The sequence below is a fragment of the Alligator sinensis genome, unplaced genomic scaffold (genome assembly GCF_000455745.1).
Source record: "Alligator sinensis unplaced genomic scaffold, ASM45574v1 scaffold260_1, whole genome shotgun sequence".
Taxonomy (NCBI): Eukaryota; Metazoa; Chordata; order Crocodylia; family Alligatoridae; genus Alligator; species Alligator sinensis.
Window position 1 is genome coordinate 580,176 of NW_005842431.1, and position 14,184 is coordinate 594,359.

Here is a 14,184-nt window from a genome sequence, read left to right on the forward strand (position 1 = left end):
CTTTCCCTCCTGTTGAAGCTGTTCATTGGGCAAAAAGCAATGTAAAAGTCATGAAGCCAAGTTGAGATCATATAAGATGGAGCCTGACTCCACAGCCTGAGGAGAATAATGCTCCTGAGGAGGAGGAGGAAAACTAATTCTACCCCCCCACCGGGGGTTTAAAAGAATTTTGCATTAAAACTGCCTTTGGATAAAATGTTTAATCAGCTCTGGGCTTGGGGGCCAGAACCAGGGCTTCCTCTTCCCATGCACATGCCACCCCGCCCTATAGGCTAACAAGCCAATCTCTTTCACACTCTCTCCTTTTGGCCCCATGCCTGGGATTTTTTTCCCATACATTGGGCCAGCTTGAACAGCCACCTTCTGTCCCACTCTTCCTCAGTGAAAGAAATGTACTTTCCTGTGCTCTGTAAAACAAGTCATGGCTGTAAACCAAGGTATTCAGAAATGATTCATGCATTCGTCTCCTTTTTTAGTCATCACAGGGGCACATGGGTTGGAATTCTGTTTCCCTTTACATATCCAAACAGCAGCTTTTCAGTTGCATAAATGGCATTTTTGGCACTTACAGTCTGTGATCCTATTATTCATGCAGTATGGACATGTAGCATTCACACAGCTGCTGAGCATATATGCAGTGGACTGTAGGTACATGTGTACCTTGGGTGTGTCCAAGTTCTTGTGGCATAACAGGGCATGACTCGGATCTATTCCAGTTGTGTGTTCCTATCTTTTGAAAACTGGAACATTTTGTCAAAAATGTCAGCATCTTTCAAAAGTTGCTGTGCAATTTCTAAACTGAAATTTGAATTTAAACTCTACATGGGACTCATGAACAAGTACACATAGCTCATGTTGTAGCTATTCTAGCATGTGTTTTTTATCTGCTACATTATGATGTATCAGTACCTTTACCCTTCTGTTAAGTACATAATGCTGATAGATAAGATTATCAGCATTTCAAAAGTAATAATGTTGTAGAAGCTAAAGTATTGTCCACAATGAAAAATCTTTCTCAAAAATCAGACTGAACCAGTTGGATGAACACGGGCATCAAGCAAGAAAAAACCTGACCTGGCTTCCACTGAAGTGGTAATAACAGGGGGGAACACACACACAAAATGGAGGGCAGACACTGACTTTGAAAAGCAGAATCGTGGCCTGGCGCACACGGTCCCCCACTCTGTACATCTCTGGAGCACATTCTACAGTGCGGTGTCAGGTCACATGAAGCTACCCTTCTCCTGTTTGCCCTCCCCTCCCTATTTCACTACAAACTGTTTTGTGGCCTAATGGGTAGGCCCCCGCCTCTCAAGATGCGCATTCGGATTCAGCCACTACTTTGTTGATGACTTTGAATAAGCCAGAAAACTGCTCTAGGACTCAGTTTCCCCATCTATAAAAAAGGGCAATTAATACAAGGGAGGGGGGGAACTGATCTTTCCCAGCAACAGGCCATGCAGGTGGAAGGGGCAGGACAGTGCCTGGTGTGAGAACCTGAGCTCAGCATTAGGACTGAGGCAGTTTTCCACATGTCCACCAGCAGACTATTTAGTAGGCAGGGGTCTGGCCAGCACAAATGTAGGTGCCTAAGGACTTTACAGACCTACAGCAGCACACACGTAGACTCTGACCCGGCTGGCTGGAGCACGAGGGTGCTTCAGGGTGGGACCTGCCTGCCAGCTAGCCCAGCACTGAGGCACCCTTGTGCCCCAGTCAGCCCCTCCACAGAAAGTTGAGACAGGGTGGCAGTCTCAAGATAGCAGGCTGACACCCCCTCCTCCAAGTCCCCTGCCAGCCAGTGCTGCTCTGACCTGGCTCAATGTGCTGTGGTCATGAGCGCATGTGGGATCATTGGGTCTAGCCCCCCCTGCTCTGGGCAGAAAAGACTGCTGAGGTCAAATAACCCCAGCAAAGCTGAGGTTATATGGTTGCCTGTGCTGGCAGTGGACTGAAGTAAGTGATCAAAGGGGTCCTATATTCATACTTCAGAGGTCTCCTGTCCAGCCACTGTACTGCTATGATTATGCTCATCTTGCCCACTTGAGCTGAAGTATACCTGATGAGGGATCCTTGATTTTGGAAGTGGTTCCCTAGTTGATCCACCAGCATCCCAATTTGTGAGAAGAACTTGTGCTGGACAGATGTCTTGTGAGTTTAGGAAGTTACCTCCAAGGCTCATTTACTTCTTTTCCCAGGATTTTCATAAGGGTATAAGGTAGCTAATAGAGGAATGAGTGGTTTGGGATTAAGACAGTCATATTAAGGCATTCCATTTTTACTTTCTTCTGACAGGCCACTTTGCAAGTACTGTTAGCTGTTCATAATCTAGAAGTGAATGTAGAGCTATTGTGTTTGATCCTGTTTAGATTAAACCCATTGGGGGTGTGTACACGTCACAAAATTGGCCTTTAAAGTGGCTTAAATGCCCTTTTGCACCGCTTTAATGGCATTGCTGTTTACACTGTCAGCGGTGTATTCGCATTAAGTGACTTTAGGACATAGCAAAATAAAACATGTCTAAGTTGATTTAGTTTGCTACCTTACAGCCGTAGAGGGAAGCACCAGGCCCCGTGCAGCTCAGGGGCTGTGCAGGCAGCCCATGTAGGCAGCTCGTGCAGGCAGGCTCCACTGAAGAAAAAAAAAAAGCTGTGAGCCTGATTTTATTTTCTTTCCCTTCCTGGAGCCTGCCTGCCTGAGCTACATGGGGGCCCGGTGCTTCCCTCCGCAGCTGCAGTGCCCCCCAGGACTGCCTGGGCCGGGTGCCTGCAAGCAGGTGCCACCTGGGGGGCACTGCCACTGCTGCAGAGGGAAGCACGGCCCCCCGCAGCTCAGGGACCTCTCAGCCCACTGGCAGCTCACCCTCCCCTCTGCCACCAGAGAGGCAGTAAGGATTGGGCCCGACCCTTGTGTACACGCCATGGAGGTTTACTCCAGTTTAATTTGAAGTGGTGTTTTTAAAAAACCGACCGCTTCAATTAAGGGAGAATTAAATCAAAAGTAAACCCCCATGGCGTGTACAAGCAGTCATTGAAAAGCACAAAGCAGAAACAAAGGTAGAAGTGGGTGGAGGACACTTGGCAGAGGATCAGGCTTGCAGAATTAAGGAACGTACAGAGAAAGACAAGGTTTCATCATTGCTGATTCTTCTTTTGAGCTCATTGTGTTCAGTTAAACCACTTGCAAAGAATGTGCCAGAAAGGGTCATGGCATGTTTTGAGAACAAACCAGGCCCATGCAAGTCCTCACTGGGAGGATTAATTTACCTGTCACAAAGCTAAGCACAGAAGGCTCATTCTCAGGCTCCATGGGATATGGGGGGCAGTCACCTCATGACCTCACACCAGATATATGCCTGCACAATTTCTCAGAAACAAATGGGGTTGCTTTTAATTTATACCATCTTAAATAGCAACAGAATTAGGCCCAGTGTCACAAACTCCTGGCTTTTCAACCCCCAGCATAGATAGGCCCAACCTAAACCCCAGAACCTGCACTGGTGGATGTTCAGAATGTATCTGGCTATTGTGGCTTCAACTCTTCTCAAGCTAACAGAATATACCACAGGTTTTTGCATTGACTCTTCTTTCCAGTTGTCAGATCAGGTTTCATTTAGCAATCTTTGCTCCTCCTCTTCTTTTATGTATCTCAGCTGATCTGAACAGATCCAGAAAAAGACCAATGCTAAAACCAACCTTGGCCCTTTTGGCACCTCCAGCTTAAGCTTTTGAATGATTAATAAATGGGCACCTGCACCCTAAGACGGTGATGCAAAGAAATGGCACAAGGCATCTTGGTTCCCTGAACCATCCAAAGACAATTCAGGTTAAAACTGAATGGGGAGCATAGAGCCAGCAGATAGAAAACACTGGACACATCAATACATGCATTAATGCGCTTTTCCTAATGCACATTAAATTTAGTACCTCCAATGCAAGGTACTAAATAAACACGCATTAAGCTGCCCTAATGTGCAGTACCAAAAGCACACATTTTTAAAGTGATGCTTAATGCGCCATGCATAATCATAATTGCACATTTTTATGCAACGCCTTAATGCATAGTAAAATAGGCTACTGCACACTAAAGCGCATGTGTACGCATGCCCACTGGGTAGCGGTGTCCAAGCCCCCACCCCTCTCCAGATCTTTGATGCCTGACAGGCTGCACATTAGACACGCGCATCCAACTTGGATGCAGTCTGTAGTCCTCTCTGTAGTACAAACACCCAGCTAAGCAGTAATGTCATTCCTCTTCTGTATACTATCATCAGGAAGGACCTGGACAGTAGGGCTGTGCAAAATTTCAACGAGCGTTTCGTTTCAAAGCTGTTTAAACGCGTTTCGAGCTCAAAACAGCTAAACTGAAATGAAACAAAAGGCTTCAAAATAGCTTCGAAACAAAATGAGGGCACTCAAAACATTTCGAAAGTTTCGAAACGTTTCAAAGCAGCCCGGTGGCAGGAGGCAAGGGAAAGCCAGCGCTGCACTCTGAGTGACTACGCCAGACCTATGGCGCCAAGCCTGGCAGTGGGAGGCGGGCAAGAGCCCCTGGCTAAGGCCTGGCTCCCAGTGGCTCCGCCACTGGCTCTCCACCGCCTCCCGCCACCAGGCTCAGCTCCGTGGGGTTAGAGAGCCTCCAGCCACTGGGCTGTGCTCACCAGGGCTGCGCTCAGCGGCTCCGCCAGCCCCACGGAGCTCAGCCCAGCAGTGGGAGGTGGAGGGAGAGCCAGTGGCAGAGCCGCTTGGTGTGCAACCCTGGCCAGTGGCTCTCGCCCACCTCCTGCTGCCAGGCTCAGCTCCGTGGGGCTGTGGAGCCTCCCGCCACCGGGCTGCACTGCGACCAGCTCCACCACTGGCTCTCCTGCCTCCTCCTGTCGCTGTGCTGAGCTCCACGGGGCTGGCGGATCCGCTCAGGTGGGGTGCAGCCCAGCGGTGGAAGGTGGGGAGAGCCAGGGCTGTGCTCCGAGCAGCTCCGCCAGCCCCATGGAGCTCAGCCTGCCCTTGCAGTGCTGCCAGACTCCTGGGGGCATGGGCCCCCAGATCTGCACGCAGGATGACCGGAGGCTGCCGCTGCTGCCCGGGGCCAGCGGCAGCATCAGTCTTCCCGGAGTGGGGCACTGGCTGTGCCTAGTGCCCGTCCCAGGGGGCAGCGGCAGTTTCCTGTGATTCTGAGCGCAGATCCAGGGACCCGCAGCCCTGGGAGGAGTCCAGCACAACCCCACACCTCTCCTGGGGCCCCCAGATCTGCAGGCAGGATAACAAAAGGCTGCCGCTGCCGGCAAGTGACACCTGTTTTGCTTTTAGCAGGTTGAGGTGCAGTTTCCCAGAAACCCCTGCACCCATCTCCTTGAAACTTGGCAGACTTCATGCCTTCAGAAGGCGCTATCATTCCTGCAATGTTCATCTGAATCAGGCAAGAAATGACAAAGTTATAGGCATTTTCATGATTCTCCATTATAGCCTATGGGTGAAATGTCGAAACTCATCAAAATAGCAAAATCGTTTCAACAAAACGAAACAGAACAGTGCTTCAAAATGAAATGAAACAACAAAACGAAACACTGTCCCTTCGAAACAGCAAAACAGAAGTCCAAACAAAACAGTGCTGTTTTGCACAGCCATACTGGACAGCCATGTGGTCAGAGCAGGGCACTTCTCTGCTTGTGCAGTGTTTAGCTGTCCAGTCAGTGACCTTTGCACCCCAAATTGTAGGTGCCAAATCCATGTTGCTGCTGCTGGAGCACTGTTGACGTGGATTTTTTGTGACTTAGGCACCAAAACTCTGTGTTCATCTTACCTGCACTTTACCAGTCAATCTGGCCCCATATCTTCAGGGATGATGTGCATTTGCAAAAATTCACTGACTTCAGTGAAGCTTTGACTTAAGTGAAGCTATAGAGACTCACCCAAAAGTGGAGACTCCATATAAAGCTAGGAGTGGTATCCCCACAATGGGGATACTTTTGTAAGGAGAGGCCTCAAGCTATATAAAGAACATGTACCAACAAAAAATAATGGGGCTTTCGTGTCACCATTAATCACAGGAGCTGCTCAGAGCGTGAGATCATGTTTTGTTCATGTCTCCTAACCTGCTGTTTAGTTATCAAATGAATCATTTTACCATGTATGACAGGAGCTTTTATACAAATGCAAACATTGTTGAAAGTAAGAAAAAAGATATAGGCGGGGATTTAGTAAAGCAAATTCACTTCAGGGAAAACAGAGCCAATATAAATTGAGCGCGGAAAGAGAGATGCAGACCAGAGGCAGCAAGGAGGTGAACATGGCTGGGCCAAATGTCTACAGCGTGCTGGTGACAGGAAGCAATCGGGGAATTGGTCTGGAGCTGGTCAAGCGTTTTGTCGGGAAGCCAAACCCACCAGATGTGATCTTTGCCACTTGCCGGGACCCAGCGGGAGCACGGGCAGAGGTGAGGATTCACTCTTCCTTTTTGCTGAAATTCACTGGAGGAAACCGTCACTGCCCCACCCCGCACCAACTGTGAAATGAAAGCAGATTTAAGGATCAGGTCCAGAACTGCCATCATCTGCACCATTTGCTGGCTGGCTGCAGGTTTTCCTCTGCCCCAAACACCTCCTTCCTTGGAAGGGGAACATTGCCAGTGGCAGGAGCAGGCCTGTGTTGGGCTGACACCAGCTGTACAGACCCCTAACTCTATCGGGCTTGATTCTCCCCTGCCCTCTCCCTTGTGCAAGGGACAATCTGCCACCCAGAACAGAGACATTGTGGTCTCCTCAGTGACTTGCAGAGAGAAGGCAGTTTCCAGCCTAGTCTTCTCAAGACACTGCTCATCTGCCTCCCACCACCATATATGCACTGCTGAGTCTCACTGTCAGGGGTAATGCTATTTGGCTTAGACTCATGGTGATCCATTGACATGCTCCCACTATCCCCTAGTGCAGGGGTGGGCAAAATGCAGCCCGTGGGCTGGATGCAGCCTGCTAGGCCATTCTATCCGGCCCATGGGGCCCCTAAAAAATTTAGAAAATTAATATTTATCTGCCCCTGGCTGACTGTCATGTGGCCCTCGATGGCTTGCCAAAACTCAGTAAGCAGCTCTCGGCCTGAAATAATTGCCCGCCCCTGCCTTAGAGAGTTGGCAGGCATAAGAATACCTCAATACCTCGCAGGCATAAGAAATACTGGCTGCATTGGCAGCTGTAGCAGGCAACCTAGAACACTGCCCAGTCAGGAGCCCACTTCTGTACCAGGCCTGAGGCATAGCTGCAGAGGATCAAGGATCTGGCTGATATTCACCTGGCAAGCAGAAGACGACTTATTCAGAAAATAGATATCTAAATCCCCAAGCCAACTGCTCCTCAGAGCCCATCCCATTCCCCTACCAGGTACTGGGATCACTTCTGTTACCTCAGTGTCCTGAGGAGGCAAGCAGTATTTCTTGATGTCCCACAGCCTTCCCCATATTGGCATTCCCCATCCTGACTAGCCTTTTCCCCTCTGGCTTTGCAAGGTTCACCCCAGAAGACCTCTTCATATTCCTGGTTTGACCTTTGCTTCTGCAAAACTGCAAAGGCTTGTCATGAAGAGCAGGTCAATAGCTCCAACCTCTCCTCCCCTGGTGCAAGAAACTCTGGGAGCAGGAATACTCCTGTCTTGCAGCTGTGCCACTGATATGACTGTTGGGAAAAGCCAGGAGGCAAGAAACCTGGCAGGTTACATAGATGTTTTCTAGGGTACCAAGGAAGTTGCTAGGGAAGGAGCTGAGTCCTGCTGACTGCTCCCCAGGACTCTGGAGTTGCGGCCTCTGGCCCCTGTGGAACCACAGAAGGGGATTTTGTTTCTCAGAATGAATGACATGAGCTGGGGCAATGAACACTGGCCATAGCAGGACAGAACCAGAGGAGAGCTAAGCAGAGGACAGATGAGGAGCAGGAGGCAGACTGCTAGGGAGAATGGAACAGAGGGTGGAAAGGGGAAAGGCAGTAGGCACATTACAGGTGGGCCAGGATTGCATGTGCACTTCCCCAGTTAACTGCTGGTGAAGGGCTGCAGGGAAGGTTGCTGCTTGTTCCCTGACACCACCACAGCAATGCAGCTGGAGTTCCCAAGATACTGGGCTTGACCTTTAGCTTGGCCTTGACTTCTAGCCACAAGGCCAGCATCTACTTGTACACATTCAGGTACCACCATTAAAGGACAAAATCATGTGGTGTGAGAGCAGAAACTATGCCAGAGGCAGTGGGCTGTTATCATGGTCAACCAGGTTAGAGCTAAACAGGACACCCAGCACTTGAGCCTGTTCTTTTACTTTGGTACCATAACACAACATCTTTGTTTCCAGGAACTGAAGAAGATGGCTTCCAAACATTCAAAGGTGATAATACTACAGCTAGGTAAGGCCTCCCTACTTCTCCCCTCCTACTGGCACTCAGCAAACACTGAGTGGCCTGTTCTCCTCTGGCTTCTTTGCAAGTCTAAGTCTCTTCTCTCCATGCTTCATGTACTTTCCACTGCCATTCTTTTTTGGGCTCTTCTCTGTCGGTTGAACACAACAGTCAGGTGAACAAGCTAGGCTGCATGCTGACAGTCCTGTCACTTCTCTGCAAAAGGCATTGACCCAGTTACAGATGTTGGTTATCTAGTACTCTTATTTGGACCAAATGCTGCTCAAATTCTGCCCCCTTGAAGTTCAAGTGGAAGTCAGCCAAAGATTTCAGTTGGAGCTGGACTGGATTGCTCACACATTTGTGGCAACTGTTGAGAGGTAGAAGAAAGTAAAAATCAAACAGGGCTTATGCCTATTTGAACAGAGTAGATTGATAATAATAAATTAATCTTGTTTGCATTTGCTAAGGTGGAGTGGGACTGCATAGTAACAGATTGTAACAGGCAGACTTAGTACCCCATTTGTTGACAGAAGTTGCATGGAATCACTCAACAGAGATGAGGCGATTACAGCTGCAAGACTTATTGCAGTCTTAAAGTAGTTTCTCCTCCCACTTCTAACTTACTTGTAAGTGAAACTCCCTTTGACCTAGAAACTCTCAAACAGTCTCCAGACACAAGGGCTAGGGACAGACATTACACATAAAAATCAACGAAATGTGCCTCCGGCGGCTGTGGGGGGAATGGCTGCACTGGTGGCAGCAGGAGTGCGATGGTGGCGGCAGCGGGAGCTCAGTGGCAGTAAGCGCAGAGCTCCCGCAGATGCCACCAGTGCTGTCGGCCGCAGGGGGGAGAGGGGGTGGTGAGTGTGGACCAGGAGTCAGCGATCACCCTCAGGCACTGCCAGCAGCATCAGCGGCAATTGCGGACCACCCCCAGACGCTACCACTGGTGGACAGTATTGGCGGCGCTTTTTTGTAGGTGGTGCACCACCACACTCAGGAGGTACACGTGCACGTGCACCCGCATGCACCCCTTACACATCGCCCCTGCACATGAACCAGTTTAAATGATCAGAAAGTGGTTTAAACCTGTGCACGTAAACCATTTTGAAAATGGCCAAAACTGGTTTGAGATAAACCTGGTTGAATGTAGTATCAGAGGGCATTTGTACACACCACAAAATTGGCCTTTAAAGAGGCTTCTCTAGCCGGAGCGGGGGTGAGGCATGGCCAGACACTGGCCTGCCATGGCCTCTGAGGCAAATTCCTCCCTCTGTCCCTTCTCCCCCTCTTCCCCACTGGCAAACCTTGCAGACCACAGCTGGGGTTTGCCAGCCCCAGTCACACTGGCTTTCATGCATCCAGACAGAAATGGAGTTAATTCCTCCTTCTGTCCAGCTTGCCTGCAGCCAGGGAGGGGAATAATTCCACAGCAGTCCTGGACTGGGGGAGTGAGGCAAGCTAATCCCCTGTGTGCAGCTCCAAGACCTGTACCTGTGAGCCCAGAGCTAAGACCTGCAGGAGCAGACTGAGAGGTGGAAAGTGTTGGCAAAGACCTGACAATCATCACACATGTGCTGGAAATGGAGTTAAGGGAAGTTGCATACTGGTGGCCCAGGCTGGTGGCTGGTACCTTGTGTGTCCTGCTAGCCCCGGCTGGTGCCTGGCCATGCCCCCTCCACTCCAACAGGGAGAGGTGAGAGCCTTGGAGGGCATCTCTCTTCCCTCCCCTTTGGCAGTGGCTGGCAGGTATGCTCTAGAGCCCCCCAGCTTCTGGCTTGAGCCACTGCAGGCACGTGCCTGCATTACCTGATTTAACAGAGAATGTCTGTCCAGTTATTAATCAGTTTAAGCTGTGCAGCTTAGACTAACCTGCAAAGAGTGAATCAATTCAGGCTCAGGCTTTTTTAATGTCTGTCCCTAGCCAAGTGGTTTGATTGTTTCAAACCTGTGGCTCGTCCTCATGCACACATGTATGCACACACACAATTGTAGCCCAAGTTTTAACAATTTCAGTTTAGAAAATGCCTTTGGGCAATGTTTCCCTGAATATCGAGGAGGGCAGCAAGGGCCACTGAGAACCAGGGAGAAGCAGGTTATCAGAGGTTCTAAGTACCTTCAGGTGTCTTTGGTTTGATTGTTTCAAACCTGTGGCTCGTCCTCATGCACACATGTATGCACACACACAATTGTAGCCCAAGTTTTAACAATTTCAGTTTAGAAAATGCCTTTGGGCAATGTTTCCCTGAATATCGAGGAGGGCAGCAAGGGCCACTGAGAACCAGGGAGAAGCAGGTTATCAGAGGTTCTAAGTACCTTCAGGTGTCTTTGATTTCAGCTGTAGCTGTCAACACCATTGAAAAGTGGGGTCCAAGCAGGCACCCCAAATTCACGGAGCCCTTTGTAACTTTAGGTTTAAAAGACTAGCAGGAGCTTATACAAGAAACCTGTGGCAGAACTAAGATTGGAATCCTGGTCACCAGGTTCCTAACTCAATGTTTCAACCATCAGATAATCAACTGTGGAGGATTACTGCAGATTTAGTTCATTTTTTCCAAAATTGAGCCCCTTGTGTTTGGCTCTTACATATGTATTCTCTGAAGAGAAGTTGGCCAGTTGGCCTTTGTGAGTCTAATTTTACACATCCACTTTGAAATAATTTGAGCAGAAGCTGGAAATGTAAAAACACTTGGAAATGATGGACTCTGGATGTGTATGGTTTGCTTGTATCACTTACACTCATCCTGCCTTCCAATTCCAGTATAAGCCAGACTGTTTGGATCTTGAATGTTAGACAGGACATGATGACTTACCAACTTTGTTTGCATCTTTCCTAGCTACTTTGTTCTGGCCTTTTCTGCCTTCAGTTAGCATTAAGGACAAATTGGTCATGGTTCTAAATACAAGATGTTTAAATAAACCTTAGCTATGTCCCCTGTGAACTCATCCAGTAAGTGGTGACCTGCCTTAACACAAAACCAAATTTATTTCAGAAGTTATTTCTGCTAGTATCAAGACTGAAACCAAATCATGGTCATAATAAACCCCATGTTCTCTCTCATTCCCTTTCCCTCCAGAGGCTACGGACCCAGCGAGTGTAGAGGCTGCTGCAAAGAAAGCTGAAGCCCATCTGAAAGGCTCAGGTCTGAACCTGCTGATAAATAATGCAGGTGTTATGCCACCATCTACTCTTGCATCTGCAACTCCTGATGACATGATGAGTGTGTATAACACAAATGTTGTTGGGCCGTTGTTAGTGACCCAGGTAAGAGTCCACCTCACCGTGCATTTCTGCTGATGGATCCATAGGTGGGATTTGTTTTAAAATGAGAAAATTATCCAGAAAAGTTCTAGGAAGGGAATTAGTTAAGCGGGATGGAGGAGGGCTTGTATACTACTGTTGTAATAGTATACAGCAATCTGAGTCAGCTTCAGAGCCCTGTCATGCAAGGCACAGTCCACACCCAGTGCATGCCCCAAAGAGCTTCTCATCAGAAAATAAAAGACAAGCAGGAGCAATCTCACACAGCTGACACCTGTGCCATCTTCTGGAAGATAATAAGCCAACTGTATGAATTTATATGGAGTCGATTAACTGTTTACAAATGTTGGCTTAAAAGATGGTTGTGATAAAAACAGCTCAGAGGGCTAAGCAATGTCTCTAGAGAAAGTGCTTCTAGTGAACAAGTCAGGAAATGGAGAGACAATACCTGGGCTCTTACCTGTGGCAATACAAATTCTAGGCTTCAGGAAGAGTTAACCAGATGTTTAATGCAACTAGGAACAAAGAGATCAAAAGGCATAAGAATTGTTCTAAACTCTCCATGTGCCCATGGGTCATGGGAGACTGGCCAAGGGAGTTGTTCAGAAATAGACTGGCAGTGACAACCCCCACAACACATACCACCACCCCATTCAGTTTAATGAGATACCCCAGGCTTCACAGAGAAGAGAATGTTGCCCATGGTGTTCCTATGCCATCCATCATCCACACACTGCAAGCTTCTTATACTTATTTCATATACTTAGTACAGAGGTGGGTGTGGAGCTTGCGCCCCTCTCGCTGCCCAGTCTATCGGGGTTTGGCCTTCCCCTCAACTCACCTGCCACAACTTGGATGTTAAACGCACTTTAAGAGGGGTCTACAGTGGAAATCTTAGCACGGATGGGGCCTCCCAATAGACGGTGGTACTCACGGTCATTCGACGCGGTGTTCCACGGGGCTCCGCCTCCCCTACACCTCGTCCACACGCCAGCCATTGGATGATGCGTTACAGAAGTTTCCTGGCCTCGTATGACAGCCTCAGACTGGTTCCGGGGGTTCCGGTCACTCTCCCTCCCTTCTTGGGGAAGATTTCTTTTTTTATAGAAAAGCCGTTGGATGATGCATTACAGATGTTTCCTGGCCTCGTATGATAGCCTCAGACTGGTTCCCAGGGTTCCGGTCGCTCTCCCTCCCTTCTTGGGGAAGATTTCTTTTTTTATAGAAAATATTCCTCCGAGTCAGGAGGGGCTGCAGGGTTATCTCCCTTATTCCAGCTCCCTCCCGGATTCGCTGTTTTCTCTCCCTTACCACAAGCAGGGAGCTCCCTTGCCCCCTGAGTGTAAGCTCCTTCAGGTGGCTGCAAGAGTGCCTCCGCTTGCCCTCCTTGTCTGCCTCCTGCTCTGCCTCCCACAGAAGGCTTAAAGCCCTTCCCTGGGCTGCCTGTTGGGCTGCAGGGTTATCTCCCTTATTCCAGCTCCCTCCCGGATTCGCTGTTTTCTCTCCCTTACCACAAGCAGGGAGCTCCCTTGCCCCCTGAGTGTAAGCTCCTTCAGGTGGCTGCAAGAGTGCCTCCGCTTGCCCTCCTTGTCTGCCTCCTGCTCTGCCTCCCACAGAAGGCTTAAAGCCCTTCCCTGGGCTGCCTGTTGAAGCCTTGCAGGCTGGGTCATCTCCTTCTCGTGTCGGAGCTTGCCTCACGAGCTGCCAGCCCGTGCTCTCTCTCTCTGTCTCTCTCCCCCTCCCTGCTCCGCCGGCGTTTTTGAACCTTCCCACAGTGGCCGATATGGCCACTGGGATTGGCTCAGCCGTTCCCCTCATCGAAAACAGCTGATGCCACAGCCGGCGTAATGCTGGCTCGCGCGGCTGCGGCTGCAAATGTGGTTCCTGCTCCCACTGTTTTCTGGGAGGTACGTATGCCCCTCTGGGGGCTTGCTCTGGGGGTCTGGGGTCCATGGGCTCTCTTCTCTCTCCCTCGAGAGCCTGTGGGGGCACCTCGCCACCACAGAGGGCAAAATGTGGCCTGCGGACCAGATGCGGCATGCCAGGCCATTCTAACTGACCTGCAAGACACTTAAAAAATTTGGAAAATTAATATTTATCTGCCCCTGGCTGCTTGTCATGCGGCCCTTGATGGCTTGCCAAAACTCAGTAAGCAGCCCTCTGCCCAAAATAATTGCCCGCCCCTACCTTACTGCCTGACTACCCAGCACCACACATATATGAAGCAGAATGCATTGTGTGGCTTAATGACCTGGTAGTTGAAGGGACAGATTTAGAATAGAGAATTGTCAGGAGTCCTCTGGACAAGACTACTGGTGGAGAGCACAAAAGAGGTAGTTGTGTGAGGTGCGGCATGAAGGAGGAGAAGGAGGGGATGCAGGAATGGAAAACCTGGAAATTGTGCCTAGCGAAAGAGTGGAGTGAAAGCAGGTACGAAATGGGGTAGGGAAAACAATGGTAGCTCAATTGGGGAGACGCTGGCTGGGGAGGGAAGGAATGGGAGTTCTGATAGGCAGGGAGAGTCTATCATACTGATGACGGACTGACACGG

At 49.5% G+C, this 14,184-nt stretch overlaps 1 protein-coding gene across 1 annotated transcript in view; it reads left to right on the forward strand.

The window, feature by feature from the left end:
- Nucleotides 1-6,255: 6,255 nt before the first annotated feature.
- LOC102370007 (C-factor-like) overlaps nucleotides 6,256-14,184 on the forward strand; it is a 13,319-nt gene continuing 5,390 nt past the window's right edge. The window contains 4 exon segments of the mRNA XM_014523005.2: nucleotides 6,256-6,432; nucleotides 8,326-8,377; nucleotides 11,449-11,636; nucleotides 14,154-14,184. The exon segment at nucleotides 14,154-14,184 is cut by the window's right edge and continues 164 nt beyond it. Coding sequence (XP_014378491.2) covers nucleotides 6,256-6,432; nucleotides 8,326-8,377; nucleotides 11,449-11,636; nucleotides 14,154-14,184 — 448 coding nt within the window.